The sequence below is a fragment of the Rana temporaria genome, chromosome 11 (genome assembly GCF_905171775.1).
Source record: "Rana temporaria chromosome 11, aRanTem1.1, whole genome shotgun sequence".
Lineage (NCBI taxonomy): Eukaryota > Metazoa > Chordata > Amphibia > Anura > Ranidae > Rana > Rana temporaria.
In genome coordinates, this window is record NC_053499.1 from 26,088,365 (window position 1) to 26,116,010 (window position 27,646).

The following is a 27,646-nucleotide window of genomic DNA, read 5'->3' on the forward strand; positions in this document are numbered from 1 at the left end:
TTATAATATATTTGTCCATCGCACAGATTGTTTTTCCCAATGACACTAATGATGGCGCACAATATCTCCCAATGGCACCAACAGTGGGACACAATTTCTCCCAATGATACCAATTAGGAGGCAAAATTTCTCCCAATGACGCCAACAATGGCGTCCAAAAACACCAATGATGGGGCACAATTCCTCCCACTGACACCACTGGCACCATTGGCATTGGTTTTTCCCATAGACATCAGAACCTTCCAATGGCCACAGTCCGGCCCCCCTAAAGTCTGAAGGATACTTAACTGGCCCTTTTTTTTAGAAAGTTGGAGACCCCTGATTAAGGCTCCATGAACACTGAAGCTGATAAACTACAGTTTATTGGCGTTTTGGCTTTTTTTTTTAAAGCCCATAAACTGAACTCTATGTTAGCCTATTTGCCCATGCACACCTGGGCGTTTTTTAGAGTTAATGAGCTTTTGAGTTTATTGGCTTTTTTGTGAACGCCCGAAATTTGCGTTCAAAGTGCAGTTTTTTGGCGGGAAATAGCGCTGAAAACGCAAAATGCTGAAAAACGCCAAAAACCGCTTAAAAACGCTCAAAAACGCCGGTGCCAGCGTTTTTTTAATCCATTGAAAAAAAAAAAAGCTACACTGAAAAACGCTGATTAAAGCTATTGCAAAAATGCTAAAAAACGTTGAAAGGCTCCCTGCAAAGCTACTGGCATTTTTTTTATAGCTTTTATCAGCTTCAGTGTGCATGGAGCCAACGTGTTTTAGGGGAACCGATTCCCCATTCTTCAGGGCTATTATACAAAAAAATTACACTTTATATACATAATTTACACAAAACCAACCAGATTATTTGTAGAATATAAATAAAACAAAAAGATTATATTAAAAAAAGGTCATAGTGCATATATTAATATACCGTATATACTCGAGTATAAGCCGACCCGAATATAAGCTGAGGCACCTAATTTTACCACAAAAGACTGGGAAAACGTATTGGCCCGAGTATAAGCCTAGGATGTCCATCTGCAAGCCTCACTGTGCCTCATTTTGCCTCACTGTGCCCATGCCTCACTGTGCCCATGCCTCACTGTGCCTCACTGTGCCCATGCCTCACTATGCCCATGCCTCACTGTGTCCATGCCTCACTGTGTCCATGCCTCACTGTGCCCATGCCTCACTGTGCCCATTCCTCACTGTGCCCATGACTAGACTTACGTTTAACATGGGAGTATATAGAAGGGGTGCCCAGCTTTGAAAAATCTGTGCTCCCCGGCCGTAGGTCGTAGGTCCCCCAGACAGCAAACTTTGCACACTTGTAGAGAAGAAATGGGGCTACATGTGTGCCAAGTTTCGGTCCAGGGGACCTACGACCGGCCGGTACCTGGGAGCCTATGGAAGGGGTGCCCGAATTTGAAAAATCGGTGCTCCCTGGACAACAAACTTTGCACACTTGTAGAGGAAGAGTGGGGCTACATGTGTGCCAAGTCCCCGATACCGGGTCCCCAAAGTCCGGGAGATCAGGCGCAAAAAGGTGACTCGAGTATAAGCCGAGGGGGGGGGCATTTTCAGCACAAGAAATGTGCTAAAAAACTTGGCTTATACTCGAGTATATACGGTATGTAAAAAAATGATATATATATATATATTGTGTTCAGGTGAAATCATAATAAGTAAATCGTATAATATACAACAGCCATAAGGCGGCCGCATAAACTAAAAGCAATCAAAGAATATGCATGGGATGTAAAAACACGACTGTATGTAAAAACAATAATTGAAGGTTATGACAGTGAAAGAAACAGGACTAGTCCGAAGCCAGGGATACAACTGGACTAGTGGTGAAAATGAATTAAGAGACCTGAAATGATGTTGTTTGATCTGAGCTGTGGGTGAAGGAAAACAGGATGCAATGGGGTTGATTTACTAATGGCAAAGTTGCACTCATTTTCCTTAGTAAATGTAAATGTGATGAAGCTTCGCTTTGTAAAGAGTACCCAATCAGGTGCAAGGAAAATTCTAAAAACGCATTTTTGCTTGTACAGTGGAACCTCGGATTACGAGAATAATCCGTTCCAGGAGAATGCTCGTAATCCAAGTACTCGCATATCAAAGCGAGTTTCCCCATTGAAGTCAATGGAAGTGAAAATAATTTGTTCCGCATTGACTTCAATGTCATGCAATAACACATGCGGCCAGAGGTGGGGGGCGGAGAGCCTTGGAAATGGCCGAAAAGGCAAATCTCGGAAAGACTCCGTTCCCGAGGTTTGCCGAGGTCAGCCGAACTGTCCTCAGGCCTTTTCGTGCATTTCCGAACCGCGCCATTCGGCTTGGCTTCCGGCGCCCCCACCTCAGGCCAAACGCGGTACTGCACACCGCTTTGGCCTGAATCCTGCTGTTTTTGCGAGACAACACTAGCAAACCGAGATAGGATTTTTTTGAATACAGTGCTCGTATTACGAAACGCTCGTTAACCGCGTTACTCGCAATCCGAGATTCCACTGTACATGGTTGATGATGAAAATAAGCAGAGCTTTAGCTCTAATGGAAATGAATGCAACTGTACTTGCAAAGTGCACATTGTATTTTCCCTTTCCCCAATAAATGAAGGAAAATTTAGAATTTTTGTACATTTAAAGCTGAACTCTTGGAAAACTAAGAGTCCTCCCCTTGCAGTGGACCTGCTCCTGCACTGCAAGGGTTAACCCCTCATTTATGCCTAGGGGACAAGCAGTTTTACTTACCTGATCCTCTGCTCCCGCAGGCTCTTCTGCACTACTAAAGCAGCCCTTGCAGCATATACTCCCCTGAACTCTGGCAGTCAAAGGTCCTCTGACATTACCAAGATTGATGAAGAGTCCTACATTGGACATGAGAACACAGAAGGACAGTCCACTGCTGGAGCAGAGGGGAGCACCATTTGCCAGGGGAGCGGCGGTTCAAGTAAGTAAAACTGCTTTTCCTGTACTGTAGACTTAACAAGCAATTAGCCCTTGCAGTGTGGGAGGACATTTAGTTTTTTCAGGGTTTAGTTTCTTCCTTACGATGCATAATCCATGAACAAATCGCATTTAAGAAAAATGCTGAAAAATGCATGCAATGCACACCAAAAATGAGTAAGAGTAATCAGTAGCGGCTGGTGCTCAAAATTTTTGGGGGGGCGCAAACAAATGAAAAAAAAAAAAAAGACAATTGCAGCCTCACTGTGCCCATCAAAGGCAGCCACTGTGCCATGCCATCAATTGTCGCCACTGTGCCATGCCATCAATTGTCGCCACTGTGCCATGCCATCAATTGTCGCCACTGTGCCATCAATTGTCACCACTGTGCCATGCCAAACGCAGCCACTGTGCCATCAAATGCAGCCACTGTGCCATCAATTGTCATCACTGTGTCCATCAATTGTCACCACTGTGCCATGCCAAACGCAGCCACTGTGCCATCAAACGCAGCCACTGTGCCGTGCCGTGCTATAAATTTTTACCACGTTGCCCACATCAATTGTCGCCACTGTGCCCACATCAATTGTCGCCACTGTGCCCACATCAATTGTCGCCACTGTGCCCACATCAATTGTCGCCACTGTGACACATCAATTGTCGCCACTGTGCCCACATCAATTGTCCCCACTGTGCCCACATTAATTGTGCCCACATCAATTGTCCCCACTGTGCCCACATCAATTGTCCCCACTGTGCCAACATCAATTGTCCCCACTGTGCCCACATCAATTGTCCCCACTGTGCCCACATCAATTGTCCCCACTGTGCCCACATCAATTGTCCCCACTGTGCCCTGTAAAATGCTGCCAGTCAGATTGCCCCCCCGTCCGGCACTTACCTTTCTGGGGTTAGCCATCCTCCTTCCACGGTCCCTCAATGTCTTCTGCCGCCCTCGATGACACTTCAGCCAATCAGGTTACTGATAACCAGAATCAGTGAACCTGATTGGCTGAGACGGCCGTCAGTCTTATCCAAGGGACGTAGCCCACTACGTTCCAAGGATAAGACATCCGGGAGCTGAAGGGCCGCTGGCTCTGATAGGCACTTCTGCACAGCCAACCAGCTGTCCTTATTCATATAATCGGCGCCCTATGTCCGGTTATCTGACTAGGCTGGCTACAATAACATACACTCATGCAATGCATGAGTGTATGTTATTTGCGCGGCGCTGCAGAATGAGTTTTTAAAAGCCTTAAAGGGCCCTTTTTTTTTTCTTTTTTTTATGACTACAGGAGGGGGGGTGGCGCCCGGGCGCCCCCTATGGATGGGCCGCCACTGAGAGTAATATAAGGCTACAGTAGGCACAGGGTCACTAAACCTGGATGATTGACTTTTTGTAAAACATTTCCTGGTCTAGCCAGTGTTTATTCCTTTTGCCTATGTTTAGAGGTGCAGTTATGTTGCATTCCCTCAACCGCATGTCTAGAGGTGCAGTCTATTTTCTCCAGAGCAGGGGGCACTCCTCCGCAGCGGCAATGAAGGTGGAGGAGGAAGGGGAGAGGAACCTAGTTACTCTATAGTTCCTCGGTCACAGGGAGGCAGCGTCTCATGTTACTCTGATGGCCTTTTTGGGTCAGGCAGAGTTTATTTAAGTCCCTGGCTTCCAGGTTTAGCATGCATTTTGCAAGTGGCAGTAAAGGGACAGGATACCCGTCTGTCAGGGACAATGCTTACCTTGAGGGAAAGGTTTCCAGATGAGTAGAGAAAGCACCGGGACATGCCATCCTTCCTGGAAACCTCCCCATTTGTGTACGGACCGGCCAGGCCGCATTCCGCTCCTCGAAACAGAACTGTTGTCTTCCCTGAGACTTCAATCTACTGACACTTCACTGTTATGCCGCGTACACACGATCATTTTTCGGCATGAAAAAAAACAACGCTTGCATGTTCTTCTGCCTGCCTTGGCTCAAATCCTGGCCAGCCACCTGCCTATCTCCTTGCCTGATCTTCCTCCGTTTCCCATCCAGTAGTAGCCGGGGCCCGAAGAGTAAGGCCCTGTACACACGACCGAGTTTCTCGGCAGAATTCAGCCAGAAACTCGATCGGAGCTGTATTCTGCCGAGAAACCCGGCCGTGTGTACACTTTCGGCCGAGGAAGCCGACGAGTTCCTCGTCGAGCCAAATAGAGAACATGTTCTCTATTTCCTCGTTGTTCAATGAGGAAAGTTGGCTCGCCGTGATCCTCGGCGGCTTCACACAGAACTCGACGAGCAAAACGATGAGTTTTGCCCGTCGAGTTCCTCGGACGTGTGTACGGGGCCTAAGACTTGAGAGGCTGTGAGGCGGGCGGCGATGGGCAAAGAGTCGCTGATTGTTGCCATTACTAGTAAAGAAAAAATATGTCCCCGGATTTCATTTTAAAAATCTGGTCACCTAATGCTAGCTGCATCTTTGGAGCGGTGTGTTTATCGCTCCTCCACTGCTCCTCCCCATTGAAAGCAATGGAAAACACGGCTATACCGCCGGCAATGCGCCTCTGCAGAGGCGTATTGCTGGTGGTATTAACCCCTTTTTGTCCACTAGCGGGAGGTAAAACCACACCGCTAGCGGCCCAATACCGCCGCAATTCTGACTGTAAATCGCCGCTAAAAATACCGCCACCGCTCCTCCCGCCCCAGTGTGAAAGGGGCCTAATCCAATGAGAACGGTCCGACGGACCGTTTTCATCGGTCCACCGCTGAAGTGGCCTGATGGTCTGATGTGAGTACACACCATCAGTTCAAAATCCAATCGGGTCAGAACGCGGTGACGTAAAACACACGACGTGCTGAAAAAAACGAAGTTCAATGCTTCCAAGCATGCGTCGACTTGATTCTGAGCATGCGCGGGTTTTGAATCGATGCTTTTGTGTACTAACCATCGGTTTGGACCTATAAATCAGCGGGCCATCGGGTCGATTTTAAAACAAGTTCTATAATTTTTGTCCGACGGACCAAAGACCGATGGGCCGTACACACGGTCGGTTTGGACCGATGAAACTGAACTTAGGTCAGTTTTCATCGGTTTGGTCCGACCGTGTGTACGCGGCCTAATAGGCAGGATAAGGAGGCAATCCTGCTACCTAAACATTTTTTAACCTAATTCGGGGAATGCATTAGGATAAAAAAATGTTTAGGCTTTAGAGCCTTTAAAGTCAACCTGAATACCCTGTCCTGCATGAACAAAGCATGGGTTTGCTTTGCTTAGTTTTAACCCCCTTAGCGGTAAACCCGAGCGTGACTCTGGGTGGATTTTTTATGCTAAGAACGGTATCCCCGAGTCACGCTCGGGGTGGATGTGCAGAGTGTGCAGCGGCGCGGCTTACCTTTGCAGCATCCACAGACAAGTTACTTACCTTGTCCCTGGATCCTGCGATGCCTCCCCGCTGTGTGAGCGAGCGGGTCCTCCTCGCTCGATTCACAGTCTCCCCGTGTGCCGCCGATCTCCGTTCCCTGCGACGTTACGACGCACGGGGGCCTAGAACGGCGCAAATTCAAAAAAGTAAACAAACACTATACATACAGTATACTGTAATCTTATAGATTACAGTACTGTATGTAAAAAATACACACCCCCCCCCTTGTCCCTAGTGGTCTGCCCAGTGCCCCACATGCACTTTTATATAATAAAAACTGTTCTTTCTGACTGCAAACTGTAGATTGTCCAAAAGTGTCCCTTTATGTCAAAAATGGTTTTAGATCAGCTGGAAAACAGCGATAATAAATTATAATCACTTGCAGAATTGTGCGATAGCGATTTGTGGGGAAATTCGTCATAAAAAAATAAAAGTAATGACAGCGACAATTCTGCAACTGAGCAAATTTCAGCGATTTTGAGTTGATTACATTATTGAATAATTTTTATTATAATTATATTATTATTTGTTATAATTATTTATAATTATTTATTATATTATAATTTATAATTTTTTTTTTTTTTTTTAAATCATACCCGGGATGCCTACAAGACTCTTGTTTGGTCAGATTTAAATGAGTTATTCCTAAGAATTACAGGCCTACCGTATAAAAATTTCCTTGCAAAATAATTGTACCGCTTTTGGTACGTAATTCCAGACAGAATCATACCGCCAGGGAGGTTAAAAAGATAGAAGGATGAAAGCCTTGCTGGAGTTGTATTGCTGTCAAAGGCCCTTAGAGGATATTTTCCCTTACTTCCTGTCCATATGACAATGCTGTCAACGGCACAGAAAGTAAAAAAAAAAACAACACCAAAAGGACATAAACAACAATAAAAAGATATTGAAGATACAAGTCTTCCCCTAATTTATTAAATAAATCTCTTGGGGAGATTTCTCCTCACTGCCTGGTGCTAGTGATAATGTTGTCTTCAGGACAGGAAGTGGGGGGGGAATCTCCCCAACACCATTGCAAATTGAATTAAAAACCTTATAGATTGTATTCCTTTTCAACTCAATAAAAAAAAAATAATACATTTGGTCTGGAGATATTCTTTAAACCCTAGTTTCTCATTAAACATGGAAACCCCCTTTTAAACCGTGTTTGCCAATGTTTAATTGAATTATGGGTAAGCAGTACAATAAAGAATCCATTCTCTGACCATGAAAGGAAGGTTTTCACAGTACAGTAGGCAATAAAAATATGTTACATGGTCACACGTTACAATTTTTGTTTGTTCCACATGAGACAACAATGTGCTGATAGTTCTGTTTTTCCTTTATCAGCTTTGCCAATTACATGACAGCTGTTTTCTCATTTCTGCATTATATTGTGTGTCTAAGGTTTACTATGAGAGTGGTAGACTAAGATTCCATTAGTACAATGTCAGTTTGATGGCATGCAGTAACCATCCACTAGCTGAAATTGTTCTTTCTTTTATCTTCCTGCATGCTCCAAATTAGCCTGTATATGTCAAAACAGGCAGCATCTGCTTAACTGGGATACCTATTCCATTACCAAATGCTTAACCACTTTCTTACTGGGCACTTAACCACTTGAGACCCGCGCTATTGACAAAAGACGTCAACAGCGCGGCTCTCAAGTGCCAAGTGGGAGTCTTTGGACGTCATTTAAAGTGTATTTCCCGCGCGCGCCTCTGGGGGGCGCGCAGCGGGTAAACACTGTCCCGGTGCATCGCTGAAGAGCCGATGCGTGTACCTGGCAGCCGCGATGTCCGCCGGGTACACGCGATCGTCGGTAACACAGCAGGGACGTGGAGCTCTGTGTGTAAACACAGAGCTCCACGTGCTGTCAGAGGAGAGGAGACCGATCTGTGTCCCTTGTACATAGGGACACAGCATCGGTCACCTCCCCCAGTCACCCCCCTCCCCCCACACAGTTAGAACACACCCAAGGAATACATTTAACCCCTTCCTCACCCCCTAGTGTTAACCCCTTCCCTGCCAGTCACATTTATACAGTAATTAGTGCATTTTTATAGCACTGATCGCTGTATAAATGTGAATGGTTCCAAATTTGTGTCAAAAGTGTCCGATACGTCCGCCGCAATATCGCAGTCCCAATAAAAATCGCAGATCGCCGCCATTACTAGTAAAAAAAAAATCATAAAAAATAATCATAATTCTGTTCCCCATTTTGTATGCGCTATAACCTTTGCGCAAATCAGTCGCTTATTGCGATTTTTTTTTTTTTTACAAAAATACGTCGAAAAATACGTATCGGCCTTAACTGAGAAAAAAAAACTTTTTTTTAAAAAAAATTGGGATATTTATTATAGCAACAAGTAAAAAATATATATATTTTTTTTAAATTGTCGCTCTTTTTTTGTTTATAGCGCAAAAAATAAAAACCGCAGAGGTGATCAAATACCACCAAAATAAAGCTCTATTTGTGGGGAAAAAAGGACGTCAATTTTGTTTGGGAGCCACGTCGCACGACCGCGCAAATGTCAGTTAAAGCGACGCAGTGCCGGAAGCTGAAATTTCGCCTGGGCACGAAGGGGGTTTATGTGCCCAGTAAGCAAGTGGTTAAAGGGGTTGTAAAGGAATCCCCCCCCCCCTAAATAGCTTCCTTTACCTTAGTGCAGTCCTCCTTCACTTACCTCATCCTTCGATTTTGATTTTAAATGTCCTTATTTCTTCTGAGAAATCCTTACTTCCTGTTCTTCTGTCTGTAACTCCACACAGTAATGCAAAGCTTTCTCCCTGGTGTGGAGAAAGCCTCTTGAGGGGGGAGGGGGCGAGCAGGCAAGTCAGGACACTCTCTACTTTGCAGATAGAGAAAGGAGCTGTGTGTTAGTGGGCGTCCTGACACTCCTGCTCGCCCCCTCCCCCCTCAAGAGGCTTTCTCCACACCAGGAAGAAAGCCTCACATTACTGTGTGGAGTTACAGACAGAAGAACAGGAAGTGAGGATTTCTCAGAAGAAATAAGGACATTTAAAAGCAAAATGGAAGGAAGAGGTAAGTGAAGGAGGACTGCACTAAGGTAAAGGAAGCTATTTAGGGAAAACATTTTTTACCTTTACAACCCCTTTAAACTCCACTCCTGCCCAGACCAATTTTCAGCTTTCAGCGCTCTCACTTTTTAAATGGCAATTGCCCAGTCATACAACACTGTACCCAAATTAAATTTTTTATCATTTTTCCCCACAAATAGAGCTTTTTTTTGGTGGTATTTGATCACCTTTAAAGTTTTTATTTTTTGTTAAAAAAATAAAAAAAGACAGAATTTTTTAAAAATATATAATTTTGCAAATGGGTAATTTTTCTCCTTCATTGATGTACGCTGATGAGGCTGCACTGATGGGAAACGATAGGCTGCACTGATGGGAACCGATAGGCTGCACTGACGGGCACCGATGGGCTGCACTTATGGGCACCGATAAGGCGGCACTGGTGAGCACTGATAGGCGGCACTGGTGGGCACTGAGAGGCGGCACTGGTGGGCACTGAGAGGTGACACTGAGAGGTGGCACTGAGAGGTGGCACTGATGTCAATGATAGGTGGCAGTGATGGGCACTGATGACTGGCAATGATGGGCACTGATCAGCACTGGTAGGTGAGACTGATAGGCAGCACTGCTAGGTGGCACTGATGAGGCACTGATTAGCACCACTGATGGGCATTGATAGCTGGCACTCGTAGGCATTGATATGTGTCACTGTTTTGCACTGGTCGGCACTGTGGACACGGGCAGGCAGTACTGGTGAGCACTGATGAGGCAGATGTGCCTCTTCCACTGGGGACCGATGTCCCTTAGACAAAAGCCGGTGATCGGCTTTTTTTTCCCGATTACCGAGCTTTGTTTACATCACGTGATCAGCTGTCATTGGCTGACAGCTGATCACGTGATAAGGGGCCCTGGACCGGTCCCTTACTCGAATCTGTGATCACCTGAGTCTCAGTGACTCAGTGATTACAGCGTGCCGCGCGCGCCCTGCAGGGGGCGCGTGCAAAGGGAAGGACGTCTATTGACAGCCTCCTGGAAATTCAGGTCTGCGCTGTAGCCGTCATTCGGCTATAGCACGGACGCCTAGTGGTTAAAGTGTATCTCTAGGGACAACATTTTTGGGGGGTTTTGGATGAAGTGTGGAAGGATTAGACTCTCTGTCAAGTTTTTGTTGCTGCCTCTATCCCCGTTGGTAAGATTAACCCCTCTATTTGTTCTGAATCTTCCCAACGGGGATACAAGTAGAGAGAAAGAAGAAAAATCCTACATAGCGCTGCCCCCATTATAAGAGGTAAGGGGGAAATCTTTCAGTAGGGAAGATTGGAATTCCCCTCACTTTGGGTCATTAGCTCTTACTTCCTGTGGCATCTCTAAATCAGGAAATGAAGGGAAATTTCCCAAATTGTATGCAATCAGCAAAAAATAACCCAATAGTTTTATTTTCTACTCTATCAAAACTAAAACAAAAAAGTACATGCCCAATTTTGTTCCATTACTGATACTTTAGGAAATGGCATGATGTAAAGGAGGACTTATTCCTAGATCAGGCCCCCAATTTGCATCTTTAACCAACACATTTTAAAAGGCGAGCCTAGCCAAATCTGGTACTTCAGTATTGGTATTGGATCCTGAAAAGTTAAACCATCTCATGGTTTCTCTTGGGGACATTATTGGTGAACTTTCTTTGGCTCGGCACACTTGCTGTGTGCATTATGAAGGATTCCCACTTTCCCGGTTGGGCTTTTTATTTATTTTATATTATGGAGAATGTAACATGAGGAGCTAGAACATTTAGAGCCGGTTCACACTGGGGCGGCACGACTTCGGGGGCGACTGGGCAAGGCGTCCTGAAGACGACTTCAGGGGCGACTTGCAAAATGACTTCTGTATAGAAGTCAATGCAAGTCTCCCTGAGTCGCCCCCAAAGTCGTACAAGAACCTTTTTCTAAGTCGGAGCGACTTGCGTCGCTCCTATTAGAATTGGTTCTATTGAATAGAATGGGACGCGACTTGTCAGGCGGCTGAGTCGCCTGAAGAGTCACCCCCGTGTGAACCGGCTCTTAAAGACAGGCAGGAACTTTTAAAATTGTAGGTGCACAGGAACAGTCAAGTGAAATATGGTGAAAAAAACACCATTGGAGTATCCAATATATACAAGAAGGCAAGGGCTGGTTTAGCCAACCCACTCAAATTATAATTTAAAAAAATAATTTTGGACTTACATTTTAGGATATCCCGCTATCCCAAAATAATCCTAAAATGTAAGTCCAAAATGATTTTTTTAATAATAATTTAGGTGGGTTGGCTAAACCAGACACACACCCTTCTGGTCCAGATCCACAACCCAACTCAACCCAACCCAACCTGTAGACCTTATGCCCATAACCAAATTTGAAACTTGCTTTTTACTCCTTCCAGGTTAAGAAAAGTAGCTTTCATTTTACAAAGACTGCTAAGTTACAGAGAGACTGTTCAGTAAGTAAGAGATTACAAACACTGTTGAGTTAAAAAGTATCTACCCAATTATTGCTCGATGCTCAGATAAAGAAACACAGGCTAGCATGGAAAACTCCCACCTTGGATTTATCGCAAGTCAAGGCTCTCGAGTCACTGAAGCCTCGTACACACGACCGAGGAACTCAACGGGCGAAACACATCGTTTTGCTCGTCGAGTTCCTTGTTAGGCTGTCGAGGATCTCGGCGAGCCAAATTTCTCCATTGCCGTTGAGGAAAAAGAAGACATGCTCTCTTTTTGGCTCGACGAGATCCTCGACAGTTTCCTCGTCGAAAAGTGTACACTCGACCGGTTTCCTCGGCAAAAAAAAAAAAGCAGCAAGTTTCTTGCTGGTTTTTGCCGAGAAACTCGGTCGTGTGTACGAGGCCTTAGATGATGACCATTGTTAAAATGATGGCTAATATAAAATGGCACTTTTTGAAAAGATCTGGTCCCCTTTAATTAATTTTGATTACAGACTTTTATACCTCTAATTCTCGTGACTGTTCTCATGAGAACAGATGTCTGAGAGGTCCTACCCTGCCCAGCCCTGGATTCCCCTTAGTTTCTTCCTCTTTCTTTCCCCTCTCTTCCTGTTACTAATCCCATTGCTTTTCCCCTTATTTCCATGTCCTAATGAATAATTTTATGTATCAGATATCAAAGACGGAGGTTTCATTATGTTGGGTATCCTTTAATTTAATATACACTTTGTTTTCTACTACTGTGTATTGTATTAGTACCATCACATCCCACCGCATTGGTGCATGTCTTGCTGTTTTGAACCCAAATAAAAACGATTGAAATGAGGGGCAAGCTAAATCTAGCCATATACTTTCAACGTTTCCACACTTTTTTAACTCTATTAAATATAAAAAAGTGTGGAAACTTTTTGAAGACCCCTCATACATTCATTCATACAAAAATGCGTATGAAAATCCTCAGTGCATTTGATGACTTGACAAGTACCCCAAATTTTGTTTGTTTTTGAAGTATGGCCTTTTTTTTTTTGCACGTTTTTTTTTTTGCACATTTATACTTATCTAGGTGGATGCAGCATCGGTCCAATGCTGCATCTGTACGCCGCCGGCTCTAACACTGAGAACCAAACAATTTAACACCACCGATCGCTCAGTTCCCACAGCTCCCTGACCAGAGAGGTGGTGACTGTCAGTCAGCAGCTCTCTGCTCTGCCCCCCACGCTCACTGGAGTGCTGGGTTGTGGAGGGGTTTAGAGCGGCCGGCTTAGGCTCTCAGCAGCTCTCTAAGAGGCTGAGCTGGGTGCCGGTCCAGGCATGTGGGCTGATCCTGACTTCAATGTTGCAATCTTGTCCAAGCCTGGACCGGCTCCGTGACGTCAGCCAACAATGGGCTTCAGACCGCTGTCTGCTGAAAACGGGTCACAGGAGTGCAGAACAAACTGTGATCTACAGGAGAAGTGCAGCCAAACAAACTTTGGCTGTACTTCACCTTTAATATTTGATTCTGGAATGTATAGTCTTTCACTAACGAGAACCACATTCACTGTTAGAAATTTGTTGCAGATTGAGGAAACACGCTTCTTCAAATTTTCTCATTACCAGTGTTAATTTTGGCAGCAAATTTCTTAGTCTTAAGCCTTGTACACACGACCGAGGAACTCGACGGGCGAAACACATCGTTTTCCTCATCAAGTTCCTTGTTAGGCTGTCGAGGAACTCGACAAGCCAATTTTCTCCATTCCCGTCAAGGAAATAGAGAACATGCTCTCTTTTTGGCTCGTCGAGTTTCTCGGCAGTTTCCTCGACAAAAATGTACACACGACCGGTTTCCTCGGCAAAAAAATATCTCCCAGCAAGTCGTGTGTACAAGGCTTTAAGACTAAAGTGACATTTTAGTTTTAGTCCTATTTTAGTCTTCTGCAATTGTTTTAGTTTTAGTCATATTTAGTTGCCTAAATCTCCAGTACATTTTAGTCGACTAAAACAAATTTTAGTCATCTAAAATCTAATGGGTGTCGATAAATTGTAATGCATTATTTAAGCATTTCTCTACAATTTTCAAACTCATTATATATTGCTGGAGTGAAAAATGTAATATGTTATTATTTATGGTATTGAGGTAGGAACATGCACTACAGACCGTGTTCATTTTCACATCAAATTTCAATTTAGTTTTCGTCTTAGGGCCCTTTCACACGGACGTGTCCATGTACGGGCTCCGCCTTGCTCAGCGAGGATCACTCCGTCGATCCCCGCTGAGAAGGCAGGTGACAGGTCTGTCTCTTCACACTGTGCAGGGGCCGACCTGTCAGAGTGCCGCTCTCCCCTTTGGGGGATCGGATAAAGACAGACCGCAGAGTCCGTTTTCATCTGGTCCGATCCACTGGAAAATAGGGTTTTCATCCATCAGACTTTAGCGGATCGGAGTGGGTCGGATGTCAGCGGACATGTCACCGCTGACATCCCTCGCTCCATAGAGGAGCACGGAGCGTCCGTTCAGGTCGGCCTAAAAAACGACCTGAACGGCCCGCCCGTGTGAAAGGGGCCTTAGTCTTTTGACTAAGATGGCATTTTAGTTTTAGTCCCATTTTAGTCTTTTGACTAAAATTACATTTTCGTTTCAGTCTCAATTGTTTTAGTTTTAGTCATATTTTAGTAGCCTAAAATGGTATTAAAGCGGTGGTTCCCCTAAAAATAAAGTTTTGACATTGCATTTGCTATAATAATTACAGTTAGAATCGGCTGGTTATATGTAAATAATACCTCCGTACGTAGCGTTTGTATTATTCGTTCCCACCGCCACTTCCGGGTACGATGCTGGCGGTGGGCGTTCCTTATTGATGGACAGGCATCCGACCGACGCATCCATCGCGTCACGAGATGCCGAAAGAAGCCGAACGTCGGTGCGGCTCTATACGGCGCATGCGCAACGACGTTCGGCTTCTTTCGGCATCTCGTGACGCGATGGATGCGTCGGTCGGATGCCTGTCCATCAATAAGGAACGCCCACCGCCAGCATCGTACCCGGAAGTGGCGGTGGGAACGAATAATACAAACGCTACGTACGGAGGTATTATTTACATATAACCAGCCGATTCTAACTGTAATTATTATACCAAATGCAATGTCAAAACTTTATTTTTAGGGGAACCACCCCTTTAAGTTAAAATGTTTTAGACAGTTTTTGGCTGCATTCACACCTAAGCGTAGGCGATTTGCGGCGTTTTTTACCGCGATTTGCCACGACAAAACGCTGCGTTTTTTTACCGCGGTTTTGTACAGGTCATTGGTACCAATGGAAAACGCCCAAGCCGCACGATTTGCGCGTCAATAAAGGGTCCGGGACTTGTTTGAAATTCAGGCGTTCGTTCGGCGTTCGGCGTTTTGCGTTGGAGATGTGAACCATCTCCATAGAGAATAATGTTATTTTTCCCCTCTAGCGTCTTTGAGCGTCGCGCTTCAGGCGACAAAACGCTCAGGTGTGAATGCAGCCTTAGTCGACGAAATTAACACTGCTCGTTACTGCAGTCAAAAACGAACTTCCATTTGAACCCACTAATGATTCGAAAATCGAACAAACAATCTTGAAACTAAAAAAATTCTAACAAAATGGGCAGTGTAGGAGATTGTTAGTTGCAGACAGAGAGAGAAAGAGACCCCAGACATTCATCAATGTGCAGCATGGCATGTTTTTTTATCTGTTTACTGATTCAAATGGTGTTTTCTCATAAAAAAATAGATAATGTTGTGTTTAAATTAAAAAGCTTCTGAAAACTGTTTATCTTCATTTTCATAATGATTATACAGCGCTGATGCTGATATATAATTTTGCTGTAAAGCCTATGAGTGGGCCACAGATGTGACTCACACGTCATCCATCCTGTAACCGGTCATAAGACACTGTGACTGGCGCAAAGATTCCAACCATAAACCTGCCCCCCCCCCCCCGCCACAAACACACACTCTTTCCTTCAGAGTAGGTTAACCCTACACAATCCTTCCATGTTTTCCCTTCATAAGTCATATTTTAAATTTTTTGGAAAATTCTTTATTTAGCAAGCAGAGTCCTCGAGATGATTTATAAGTACAATGCACAGTTAACATGTGATGAGTGACAATGGGAGAAGAAAATGCCCTGGAGTCAGTGGGAGTAAACATTGCCCTGTCATTTTTATTAGAGGGAGTAATTGTGCCCCATCATTTGCGTCAGCGGGAGGAGTAGTGCCCCCATCATTGGTGTCAGTGAGAGAACTAGAGAGGACTAGTACCCCATTGTTGGTGTCATTGGCAAGAACTATGCCCCACTATTGCTGACAGGGGAGAATAAGGCCCCAAAGTGGGGTATGAAAGCAAGCAAAGGGCCGCATCCGTCTCCCAGGCTGCAGTTTGGAGACCTCTGGGTTACAGCATGTCAGACCTCTGCAGAGAGATGACTGTTTCCACACAGAGTACAAGGGTCTGTCTCTGTAGCATGCTGGCAGGGGACATGCTTTTTTACTCAAGCTGAGGCTTTGCATACATTTTGCTTTGACGCACCTGGAATGTAGTTAGCTGATTTAAACTGAAGGCAAATTTGGGTTTAAAATATACAGAAATTCTCCAGAAGATCTATCATCTGCAAGTGAAGCCATAACCTTTGTGCTATAAATGAGGATAGCTGTGCAAACATGGCAAATTTACTCTTCTCGTGGGTCATGCAAAGTGCTAGGTTTTTGCTGAATTGTCTCTAATTTATATTCAAACTCCAGCACTGCTGATGTGATTCAAAATATGATTACATGGACACATTTTCTTTTTTACATTTTTTAAGCTTCTTTTCTATTTTGGCAACTAGCAATGCATGTAGCTCCACCTTTCATAAAAGTTCTTTAAATGCTTTTTTTTTTTAAACATTCTACCTACCTATGGCCACATGTTTGTAGACACCTGACCTTCACAAAAATATATGATTGTTGGACATTCTTTTCGAACACTGTTGCCCTTTTTTTTTGAGGCTATAATAGCCTTCTCTCTTGTCGCAAGGCTTTTGGCATAATTTTGAAGTGTGTCTGTGGGAATTTGTGCCTGTTCAACCGAAAGAGCAATTTGTGAGGTCAGATACTGATGTTGGATCTGGCTCGTGTAGCGCTACCCCCGAAGGAGCCGCTGTTTGATTTGGGATCGGCCTATTAAGTTACCCTGGCGTTGTCTAGGGGTGCAATTGTAGAGACGAACAGTGAGCGAAGGTCCAGACAGTGAATAAAGGGTTTTTCCAATGCTTTATTTTCCAGGCCAACACGGCCAACATCAACATCAATTGGGAAGGGCAAAGTTGATGAATAGAGAGAGAGGAAGAACCTTGCAGTATCAGGCCTGGATATTAAATAGAACAGTCAGTACTGCTCTGCGTAGTACCAATTTGTAACACGTCGCGGGTAAAGTGCCCCCGGACAGCCCCTTCTTTACAGGCCTGGCAGCCGAGATGTCACTTAGGATTTCTGGGAGGAACGGGCCTCTCTCACAGACCTGGCTCAGGCCTCTGCCACAGGCCAATTACAATAACTGAGCTAGATGGATAAATAGAGCGAATCCTCCCAGTAGATTTCTGCATCGGTCACCAGATGACAGCAAACATACCTGTCAGTACTCTGGTCACCGGATCCCCAATTGGTTTGTTCAGGCTCTGTTGGACGATCTGCCTCCGGGTCCTCCTCAAACCGACTCCCCAATCGAACGGCACCCAGCCTGGGATCCTCTCAATAGAACCGGGATTCCAGTCAGTCACTGGGGTCCCCTTGTACCTCCGGATGAGGTTCCAAGTGGTCTGCAACTATGGCCAGGTGGGCCACGCTGGCGGGGTCCATGGATGCGCGCACCCTGAAGGTGGATGCCGCATCTTCACGGGGACCCCGTGAAGATTTAGAACACATGACACCTGTCACAGATATACTCCTCTCCAGCACGCCCCTTGAGGGAAAAACTCCTCTGATTGGCTGCTGGAGAAACTAACTCTGACAGAAGCCCTCTGGCGCCAACTGCTGGCCAGGGATGACATTGCATCCCTGGACCACAGACTGACCCAGTGGACATTTCTGGAATGACAGAAGTCCCACAATTTGAACAAATAGTGAATGGGAGGAAGGTAACTCTGCCATTCCCCACTAACTTTAGCGTAGTGCCCATACTGAAAGTAAGGGGGCGCTACACTTGCAATCGTTTTTCCAATTCATCCCAAAGGTGTTCAGTAAGGTTGAGGTCACTCAAGTCCCTCCACACCAAACTGACCCAATCATGTCTTTATGGAGTTGGCTTTGTTGAGAGACACAGTCATGCTGGAACAGAAAGGGGCCTTCTGCAACCATGTTACCACAAGGTTGAAGATACAACATTTTCTTTATTGTCTTTGTCTGCTGTGGTATTCACAGTCCCCCTAACTGGAGAGACCTGAACTCAATATTTTGCACTGGATATCAACAGCTCTGCAATGTTGTATCTTCTTGTTATGGCACCTCTCCACCAAATGTGCATTACTTCACTGGGAAAGTTACCGTGGGCTGTATTAGACCTAAGGTGTACTCTTTTCCTTTGTGTCAAGTCTCAACTAAGACTAGGATTAGTGCATGTGGATTTGACATCTGGTTGAAGATACACCTTATTACCAAAAGTATTGGGATGCCTGCCCTTACATGCACAGTTTTAAGCCTCGTATACACAATCTGACTTCCAACCAACTTTTCCGTGGATTTTGGTCCGAAGGACGTTGGCCGTGAACTTGTTCTGCATACACACGGAACATTTTCAGCCAACATTCACCAAACCTCAGCTCTTTACCGACACCCTTTGGGCAACTTCTGCTATTGTTGGCTGATGTTTAACATTGGTTCTGAGAATGCGTGTTTGTACATCGGATTTTAGTTGGACCAACTTGTGTACACACGATCGGATAAACCAACGTAACAGATTTTTTTGCCCAACAGTTGGTGAGCATGAACAGCCAACTTTTGTTGTCGTTAATTCAACTAATAATTGTCTGATGGAAAATAGACACAGTCAGATTATCCGACACAACACGTCCGTCAGACAATTATGGCCATAAAGTTGGATTGCGTGTACGAGGCTTTTGTCCGTAGGTTTCAATATTGAGTTGGCCCACCCTTTGCAGCTATAACAGCCTCAACTCTTCCAGGAAGGCTGTCTACAAGGTTTAGGAGTGTGTCTATGGGAGAATGGGAGAAGGCCTGGCTAACAGTCTGCGCTCTAATTCATCCCAAAGGTGTTGGGTATTGGGTTGAGGTCAGGACTCTGTGCCAGCCAGTCAAGTTCCTTCACCCCAAACTCGCTCATCCATGTCTTTATGGACCTTGTTTGTGCACTGGTCATGTTGAAGCAGAAAGGGGCCGTCCCCAAACTGTTCCCACAAAGTTGGGAGCATGTGATTGTCCAAAATGTCTTGGTATTCTGATGCCTTAAGCGTTCCCTTTACTGGAACTAAGGGGAAAAGCCCAACTCCTGAAAGACAACCCCACACCATAATCCCCCATCCACCAAATAATTTGGACCAGTGCACAAAGCAAGGTCCATAAAGACATGGATGAGTGAGTTTGGGGTTAAGGATCTTGACTGGCCTGCGCACTTTTGGGATAAATTAGAGCGGAGAATGCGAGCCAGGCCTTCTCGCCAACATCAGTGCCTGACCTGGGATGCCATTAAAGGTCATGTGCGTGTAAAGGCAGGCATCCCAATACTTTTGGTAATACAGTGTATATGGTTATTGGAAACACACTCAGTCCACTAATATGAACTGAGGTGCTTTCACTGTGTTGTTGTGTTGAGGCTTTCTTCCCTAAATTTAAAATACTAATTAAATGCATATCCAAAACTTTTATTTTTTATTTTAGATTAAACACTAGGGAAGTGAAAGGAAGTCTCTGCAAATTTATGGGAAGTCCCCTCTTACGCAGTTATCACTGGAACTGTTGTCACCATTGGAAGAATTGCCTTCCCCTGTTCTAGTGACAGCTCTAAGGACCCATGCATGTGGGTGATTAAGCCCATACAGTGTAAAATCCTGGTGTTGTCAGGCGTCCGGGATGCATAAGTGCAATGTACAGCCCACCGCCAGCAGCCTATCAAAATCGAATGCAGATTTAGGTGGTATTCACGTTTCACGTCACATACATTCAGAAAAGTATGCCCGAATGCTAAAACTCTGCGTTTGGGAGAGACTGATCACGTTACCACTGTGACAGCCAATCATAGTGATCACATGGTCAGAAACCCACTACTTGGCCTCTGATGTAAAGAACCCCATAAAGGGCTGGCAGGAGCCAGCTGTGTTTGTTGACTTTGTCACATATTGCATGAATGTCAGATACAGCTAGATACAAGTATGGGCATTCGTGCTGTTTCTATAGAAAAAAAAACATTTCTAGGCATGAAAAAATAAAGCAAAGGGCTCATTTACACTTACGGTTGGGGGTGGTAAAAATAGGTGGACCATCTACAGTGCCTTGCAAAAGTATTCACCCCCATTTTTCGTGTTTTCTTGCCTCACAACCTGGATTTAACATGGATTGTTTGAGGATTTGTATTTTTATTGTGAAGCAAACAACAAATAGGACAAAATAACAGAAAAAGTCAATGGCCTAGATTCACGTACGGCCGTTCTACGTTGCGCGGGCGTAGCGTATCGTATTTACGCTACGCCGCCTCAACTTAGAGAGGCAAGTGCTGTATTCACAAAGCACTTGTGTCCTAAGTTACGGCGGCGTAGCATAAATGGGCCGGCGTAAGCGCACGTAATTCAAAGTAGGCTGGTAGGGGGCGTGTTGTATTTAAATGAGGCTTGACCCCATGTAGATGCATGGCCAAACGAACGGCCAATACTGGCGCATGCTCAGTATAACGTCACATTTACGCCCAAAGATACGTCGGCTCAATGCCTGTGACGTGAACGTAACTTACGCACAGCCCTAGTCGCGTACGACTTACTCAAACGACGTAAAAAGATACGCTTGTTCCAACGTCCATACTTTGCATGGGCTGCGCCACCTAGAGACATGCTTTATCTTTACGCCGGCGTATGTCCTATGTAAACGGCGTAACTAATTGCGACGGGCGTACGTACATTCGTGAATCGACGTATCTTGCTCATTTACATATTCAACGCGGAAATCAAGGAAGCGCCATCTAGCGGCCAGCGTAATTATTGCAACCCAAGATACGACGGCGCAGGAGACTTACGCCGCTCGTATCTTGGCCAAATCTATGCGTAACTGATTCTATGAATCAGGCGCATAGATACGACGGCGGCCATTCGGACTTACGACGGCGTATCTGGAGATACGCCGTCGTAAGTCTTTGTGAATCTGGGCCAATGTGCATAACTATTCACCCCCCTAAAGTCAATACTTTGTAGAGCCACCTGTTGCGGCTATCACATCTCCAAGTCCATTTGGATAAGTCTCTATGAGCTTGCCACATCTTACCACTTGCTTGTGAACAGCAATCTTTAAGTCTGAACACAGATTTTCTATTGGATTGAGGTCTGGGCTTTGACTAGGCCATTCCAACACATTTACATGTTTCCCGTTAAACCACTCAAGTGTTGCTTTAGCAGTGTGTTTGGGGTCATTGTCCTGCTGGAAGGTGAACCTCCGTCCTAGCCTCAAATCACACACAGAGTGGTATAGGTTTTGCTCAAAAATATCCCTGTATTTAGTACCATCCATCTTTTCCTCAACTCTGACCAGTTTCCCAGTCCCGACTGCTGAAAAACATCCCCACAGCATGATGCTGGCACCACCATGTTTCACGGTGGGGATGGTGTTCTTTGTATGATGTGATGGGTCTGCGCCAGACATAGCGTTTTCTCTGGTGGCCTAAAAGTTCATTTCAGTCTCATCAGACCAGAACACTTTCCTCCATACATTTTGGGAGTCTCCCACATGCCTTTTCGCAAACTCAAAATGTGCCATTTTGTTTTTTGTTGAAAGTAATGGCTTTCTTCTGTCCACTCTGCCATTAATCCCAACTCTATGGAGCGTACAGCTTATTGTCAGAGAGCCAATCGGCGGCTCTCCCTGTCAGACGGGGGTGGGGTCTGTGCTGATGATCAGGACATTGATTATCAGCACAGTCCCCATCAAAAGGTGCCAATCAGCTGCCAATCAGTGCCCAACACCTGCCAGCATGTGCCCCATAATAAATGGATGTTAGTGCCCACAACAGTTCCCAAAAAAGTGCCAATTAGTGCCACTCAGCAATGCCCTTCAGTAGCTCCTCATCAGTGCTGCCAATCCAGTGCCACCTATCAGTGGCCATCAGTGATTGTCATTAGGACAATTCGGCTGATTGTAATGTTAAAAATTGATTTTTTTGGGTGAACCCCCGCTTTAATTCATAGTTTTGATGCCTTCAGTGTGAATCTACAATTTTCATAGTCATGAAAATAAAGAAAACTCTTTGAATGAGAAGGTGTGTCCAAACTTTTGGTCCGTACTGTATATATATAAAAACTGATCCAGTAACCTATTTGAACTCTCAAATCCAAGGATGTGCACCTCTTTCACTCGGACTCCATAAACCGCAAATTTAATTCACGGAAAATTGTAGGAATTTTGTAAAATTATAATGGATTATGTTATACGCCACTTTAAAAATTATTATTATTAATTGTTTGATGACATTCATCATACTGACAGATTGATTCTGGTCAGTAAGCTGAAACATGCAAACTGTTAATTGGTGTTTTTATAAAATCAAGTTATCCTATTATTCGTCCCAAAAATTACTGTAATTAGGTCTTTGTTTGTAGATCCCGTCTGTAGCATTCATTATATTATAGTATTATTATCCTGCTAGGGCAGTGGTGATATATGCTCTTTGCCAGGGGTGGACTGACCATTCGGTCACTGCCCGAGGGCCCCATGCCACTAGGGGGCCCCATCAGGGTTGCCAGTCTCAGTAAAACCAGCGACAGTATGTAAAAATCTGTGTTTAAAAAAAATAAAAATAAAGATTATAGCTGCCCCCGCCTCTCCAGTACCTTTTCAGTGTGTGTATGTGTATTCTGTGTGTATGTATACTGTGTGTGTATATTGTGTGTCTGTGTGTGTATACTGAGTATGTTTACTGTTTGTGTGTGTATACTGTGTGGCCCCATAATCTATTGCCTGGGGGCCCCATATTCTCCTATTGCCCGGGGGCCCCATAATCTCCTATTGCCTGGGGCCCCATAATCTCCTATTGCCCGGGGGCCCCATAATCTCCTATTGCCCGGGGGCCCCATAATCTCCTATTGCCCGGGGGCCCCATGAGTTGTCAGTCCACCCCTGCTCTTTTCTTTATATACTGGTTCTGTTTGCCTTGCACTGTGCATACAGATGGTGTGTGAGTTCCCGGTAGCAATATAATATTCCAACAAGTGATCGCTGTGTCAGCTTGTGTTAACATCTAACTGATAATGTTTCCTTGTAAAATCCTCTATATTTAGAAGGTGTTGTATGCGACTCTCAAAACTTTAGGTACAGCTGGGCTGGGCTGTGGGAGGAAGTAGCAATAAAAGGTACAAATAAGTTCACGTGCTGACAAGGAGCATTTTCATAGGAGGAGACAGAGAGATGAGCTCATCACTGTGCTGCTTCTCTCTCACTGTCCAATCACAGCCTGGTAGTGGGTACAGAATAACCTGGATTCAGAAGGAAATTAGTTGAACAACATCAAGGTTCAGAAAAAAAAAAATACTGGGGGGAAAATGGAGGGCTTTCACACTGGCAGGACGGTAAAAAAAAGTCCTGCTAGCCGCATCTTTGCAGCGCTGTAGGAGCAGTGTATACACCGCTCCTAAAGCGCCCCTGCCCATTGAAATCAATGGGCATCACCGCCGGCAAAGCACCACTGCAGCGGTGCTTTGCGGCCTGTTTTAACCCTTCTTCAGCCACTAGTGGGGGCTAAAAGCACCCCGCTAGCGGCTGAAAAGCACCGCAAAACAACGGTAAAGCGCGGCTAAAAATAACGCTTTACCGTCAACGTCCCCACCACCTCAGTGTGAAAGCAGCTTAAATCTTGCTAGCAGCAGGGCAGGTGTCCACCTCGGACAGATGAGTTCTTCAGAAAGCTCCAGTAAGCAGGCAAGCTGGTAAGTGAGTGAGTGAGTGAGTGAGTAACTTGTATAGCGCTGACAAATGCGAACCTCAAGGCGCTTGTATCCAGAGTCGTGCTGATCCTTCAGAAGAGATGGGTCTTCAGTTTTTTCCTAAAAGCCCGATGGTTTTCTTCCATGCGAATGGTCGTGGGTAGAGCATTCCAAAGCCGGGGTCCTTGGACTGCAAATCTACATTCTCCCTTAGATTTGTAGCGGGCTGTGGGGATTTTGAGAAGGTTTTGGTTAGATGATCGGAGCACCCGATTGGTGACGTAGGGTTTCATTTTCTCGTTTAAGTATTGCGGAGCGCTTCCTTGTGCGCATTTGTGAGTGAGGCAGAGTGTCTTGAATGTGATCCAATCCTTTACTAGCCAGTGGAGGGACCTCAAGACCGGGGCGATAGATTCCCACGGTTTTTTACCTGTTACCAGTCTGGCTGCCTTGTAAATGCGAAATCTGGTATTTGGGTAGTCCTAAGTAGAGGGAGTTTGCGTAGTCGAGTCGGGAATTGATGATTGTACCAACCACTACTGGTAGGCAGTAGACTGAGTCAGGCTGGTACTGGTCACAGCGGGCAGCTGAGACGGCTGGTGGTAGCAGATTATAGATCAGACGGAACAGCAGGGTGCAAGGCAGGTACTGGCGACAGCAGACAGAGCAGCAGAGTCAGGCGGGCCGGGTCATACACAAACAGGATAAATCAGGTCCAGGGCACAGGCAGGTTCGTGGTTAGGAAACAAGAAGAGTCTAGTATATTACCTTATTAATCATCCTCTAAAATAAGCAGTTAACTCTTGCGGTGGGGAGGGGAACCTACTGCAAGGGTAAAGATTTTTCCTGGTGCCTCCATGGCAGCAAACCTGAAGGATGCCATGGATAGGCACCATACAAGTGTCGTTTTACAATGCAATAAAATGCAAGTCACTGCGTATAATGTGAATGACATGCAGCCATGGTTGATGTGCTCTTTCTAGATATCACTGATAAGGCTGTGGAGGGGGTGGGTGAGAGCGTTTTAATATTGGCAAATCCTGTGGGTGAGAATTTCACACCTTACTTGTAAAAGTCCTTCACAGATGTCCATCACACTATATTTGTGTGACTGATGACAGACAGCCTTGTGAAGCTGTGGGCCTTTTACAACTTACAATATACACATACAGTATTTTCACAATGCAGACCCCAGGAAAACTGCTAAATATAACATTTTGAAATACATACTGTGTAAGTGAATAATATTATCTGCTAAGGATTTTTGTTGTTGTGATCCTGGCACTGCCAATTACAAAGCAGGTCAGTGACCCCACTTTTTCCTATTACTGGTCCCCCCATCTGTAAGTAGCTCACAATATTAAGCCTCGTACACAAAATCTGATTTTCCGGGGACAAAGCCTCGGAATTTTGTTCGTAGGGCGTTGGCCAGTAACTTGTATTGCATACACACGGCAAAGAATTGTTGGCCAACAAACACAAAACTACGTGTTTTTTCAGCTCTTTTGCGCCACCCTTTGGGAAACTTCTGCTAATGTTGTGTTATGGTTAGCATAGCTTCTGAGCATGCGTGTTTGTACTTTTTTTTTTTTTTCGATGGACTTGTGAACACACAATCGGATAATCCGACACCACACATTTGTTGTCATAACCTTTTAAAGCATGCTATCCCACATTTGTTGTTGGAAAATCCAACAATTGTGCAATTGGGGGTACAAACGGTCAGATTATCCAACAACATCCTGTCATCACACAATTCCCGTCGGAAAGTCCAATCGTGTGTACGAGGCTTAAGACTAACTTCACTTTGCAATGCAATGACGTGCTTATTCTCTCTATCACTTTCTTTAGGCTAATAAGCAGGGAGATAAACCAAAGACATATTCTAGTACAGTAAAACCTTGGTTTGCGAGCATAATTTGTTCCAGAAACATGCTTGTAATCCAAAGCACTTGTATATCAAAGCATTTTTTTTACAGGAAAGAGAAGAGAGGCGCCTCTAAGTGTAGCAATACGTTGCTAAATGTTGTACCTTCATTAACCACTTAACCCCCGGACCATATTGCTGGTCAAAGACCAGAGCACTTTTTGCGATTCGGCACTGCGACGCTTTAACTGACAATTGCGCGGTCGTGCGATGTGGCTCCCAAACAAAATTGGCGTCCTTTTTTCCCCACAAATAGAGCTTTCTTTTGGTGGTATTTGATCACCTCTGCGGTTTTTCGTTTTTGCGCTATAAACAAAAATAGAGCGAAAATTTTGAAAAAAAATTATATTTTTTTTACTTTTTGCTATAATAAATATCCCCCAAAAATATATAAAAAAACATTTTTTTTCCTCAGTTTAGGCCGATACGTATTCTTCTACATATTTTTTGTTAAAAAAAATCGCAATAAATGTTTATTGATTGGTTTGCGCAAAAGTTATAGCGTTTACAAAATAGGGGGTAGTTTTATGGCATTTTTATTAATAATTTTTTTTTACTAGTAATGGCGGCGATCAGCGATTTTTTTTTGGTACTGCGACATTATGGCGGACACTTCGGACACATTTTTGGGACCATTGGCATTTTTATAGCGAGCAGTGCTAAAAAAAATGCATTGGATTACTACACTTAGAGGCTCCTCTCTTCTATTTTATACTCAGTTGTGACATGACGCTACTCTTATATCAAGACATCGCTTGTATATCAAGGCAAAATGTATTAAAACATTTGTCTTGCAAAATGCTCTCAAACCAAGTTACTCTTAAACCAAGGTTTTACTGTACTTACAATAGTTGTATTTAATATTTAAACATAAAAGTAATACATTTATTGTATGCATGACTGGATTAAATTAGACCAGGAATATTGATTTTATAGACATCAGACCTAATCTGTGAACATGTTGACTTCCTAGATGATTAAAATTACAAGTACGCTGTAGGGAGGTATTGTGAGTGGTGTACTCACTTATGTGAGATACTGTACTTACTAATATTTCTGGTTCCATTTTGCTCTGAAATTTGTATGCTCTGTAAACTTTGTCCAATGAACATTTTTTGTTTGAGAAAAAAAAAGTTACACCAAAAATATTCTCTGCTCATGCATATATAGTCAAATGCTTTGTGTGACTTGCCAGTTTGTGTCAAGTTGACTTTTTTGGCTAATATATGGGTCACTTACCCATCCGGGATTCAGCAACTGAATGTTTTTTTGGAAAATGTTTACATGACCCATACTCCCTAGGCCTGATCTCCTTCTATAGCATGCTGTCCTTCTCAACCGAGCAACCCCTCAGAGGGTTGTAAAGTCAGAATTTTTTTTATCTTAATGCATTCTATGTACAGCAGTCACCTCAGCACCCCCGAATACTTACCTGAGCCCCATCTCTATCCAGTGATGTCCACAAGTCCCTCGGCAATCCTGGACTCTTCTCCTGATTGGCTGAAACACAGCAGCGGCGCCATTGGTTCCCGTGTCTGTCAATCATAGTCAGTTAGCCAATCAGAAGGGAGAGGGGGCTGGGCCGAATGGCAGCTCCGTGTCTGAATAGACACACAGAGCTGCAGCTCAGCTCGGGTGCACCCCTAGCAAGCTGCTTGCTGTGGGGGAACTCGACAGGAGTGAAGGGCCAGGAGCAGCGAAAAGGGACCCAAGAAGTGGAGAATTCAGGCTGCTCTGTGCAAATCCAACTGCTCAGAGGAGGTAAGT

The 27,646-nt window shown here is 44.6% G+C and overlaps 1 protein-coding gene across 3 annotated transcripts in view; it reads left to right on the top strand.

Moving 5' to 3' along the window:
- Positions 1-27,646, top strand: part of SPI1 (Spi-1 proto-oncogene) — a 69,731-nt gene that overhangs the window by 11,639 nt on the left and 30,446 nt on the right. For 2 of the 3 annotated variants that reach the window (XM_040328240.1, XM_040328241.1), the window contains exon 2: positions 2,758-2,936. The exons of the other annotated variant lie outside the window; for it this stretch is intronic. In XM_040328240.1, coding sequence (XP_040184174.1) covers positions 2,844-2,936 — 93 coding nt within the window. In that variant the 5' untranslated portion in view covers positions 2,758-2,843. The remainder of the gene's footprint in view (positions 1-2,757; positions 2,937-27,646) is intronic. 3 annotated transcript variants of the gene reach the window in all.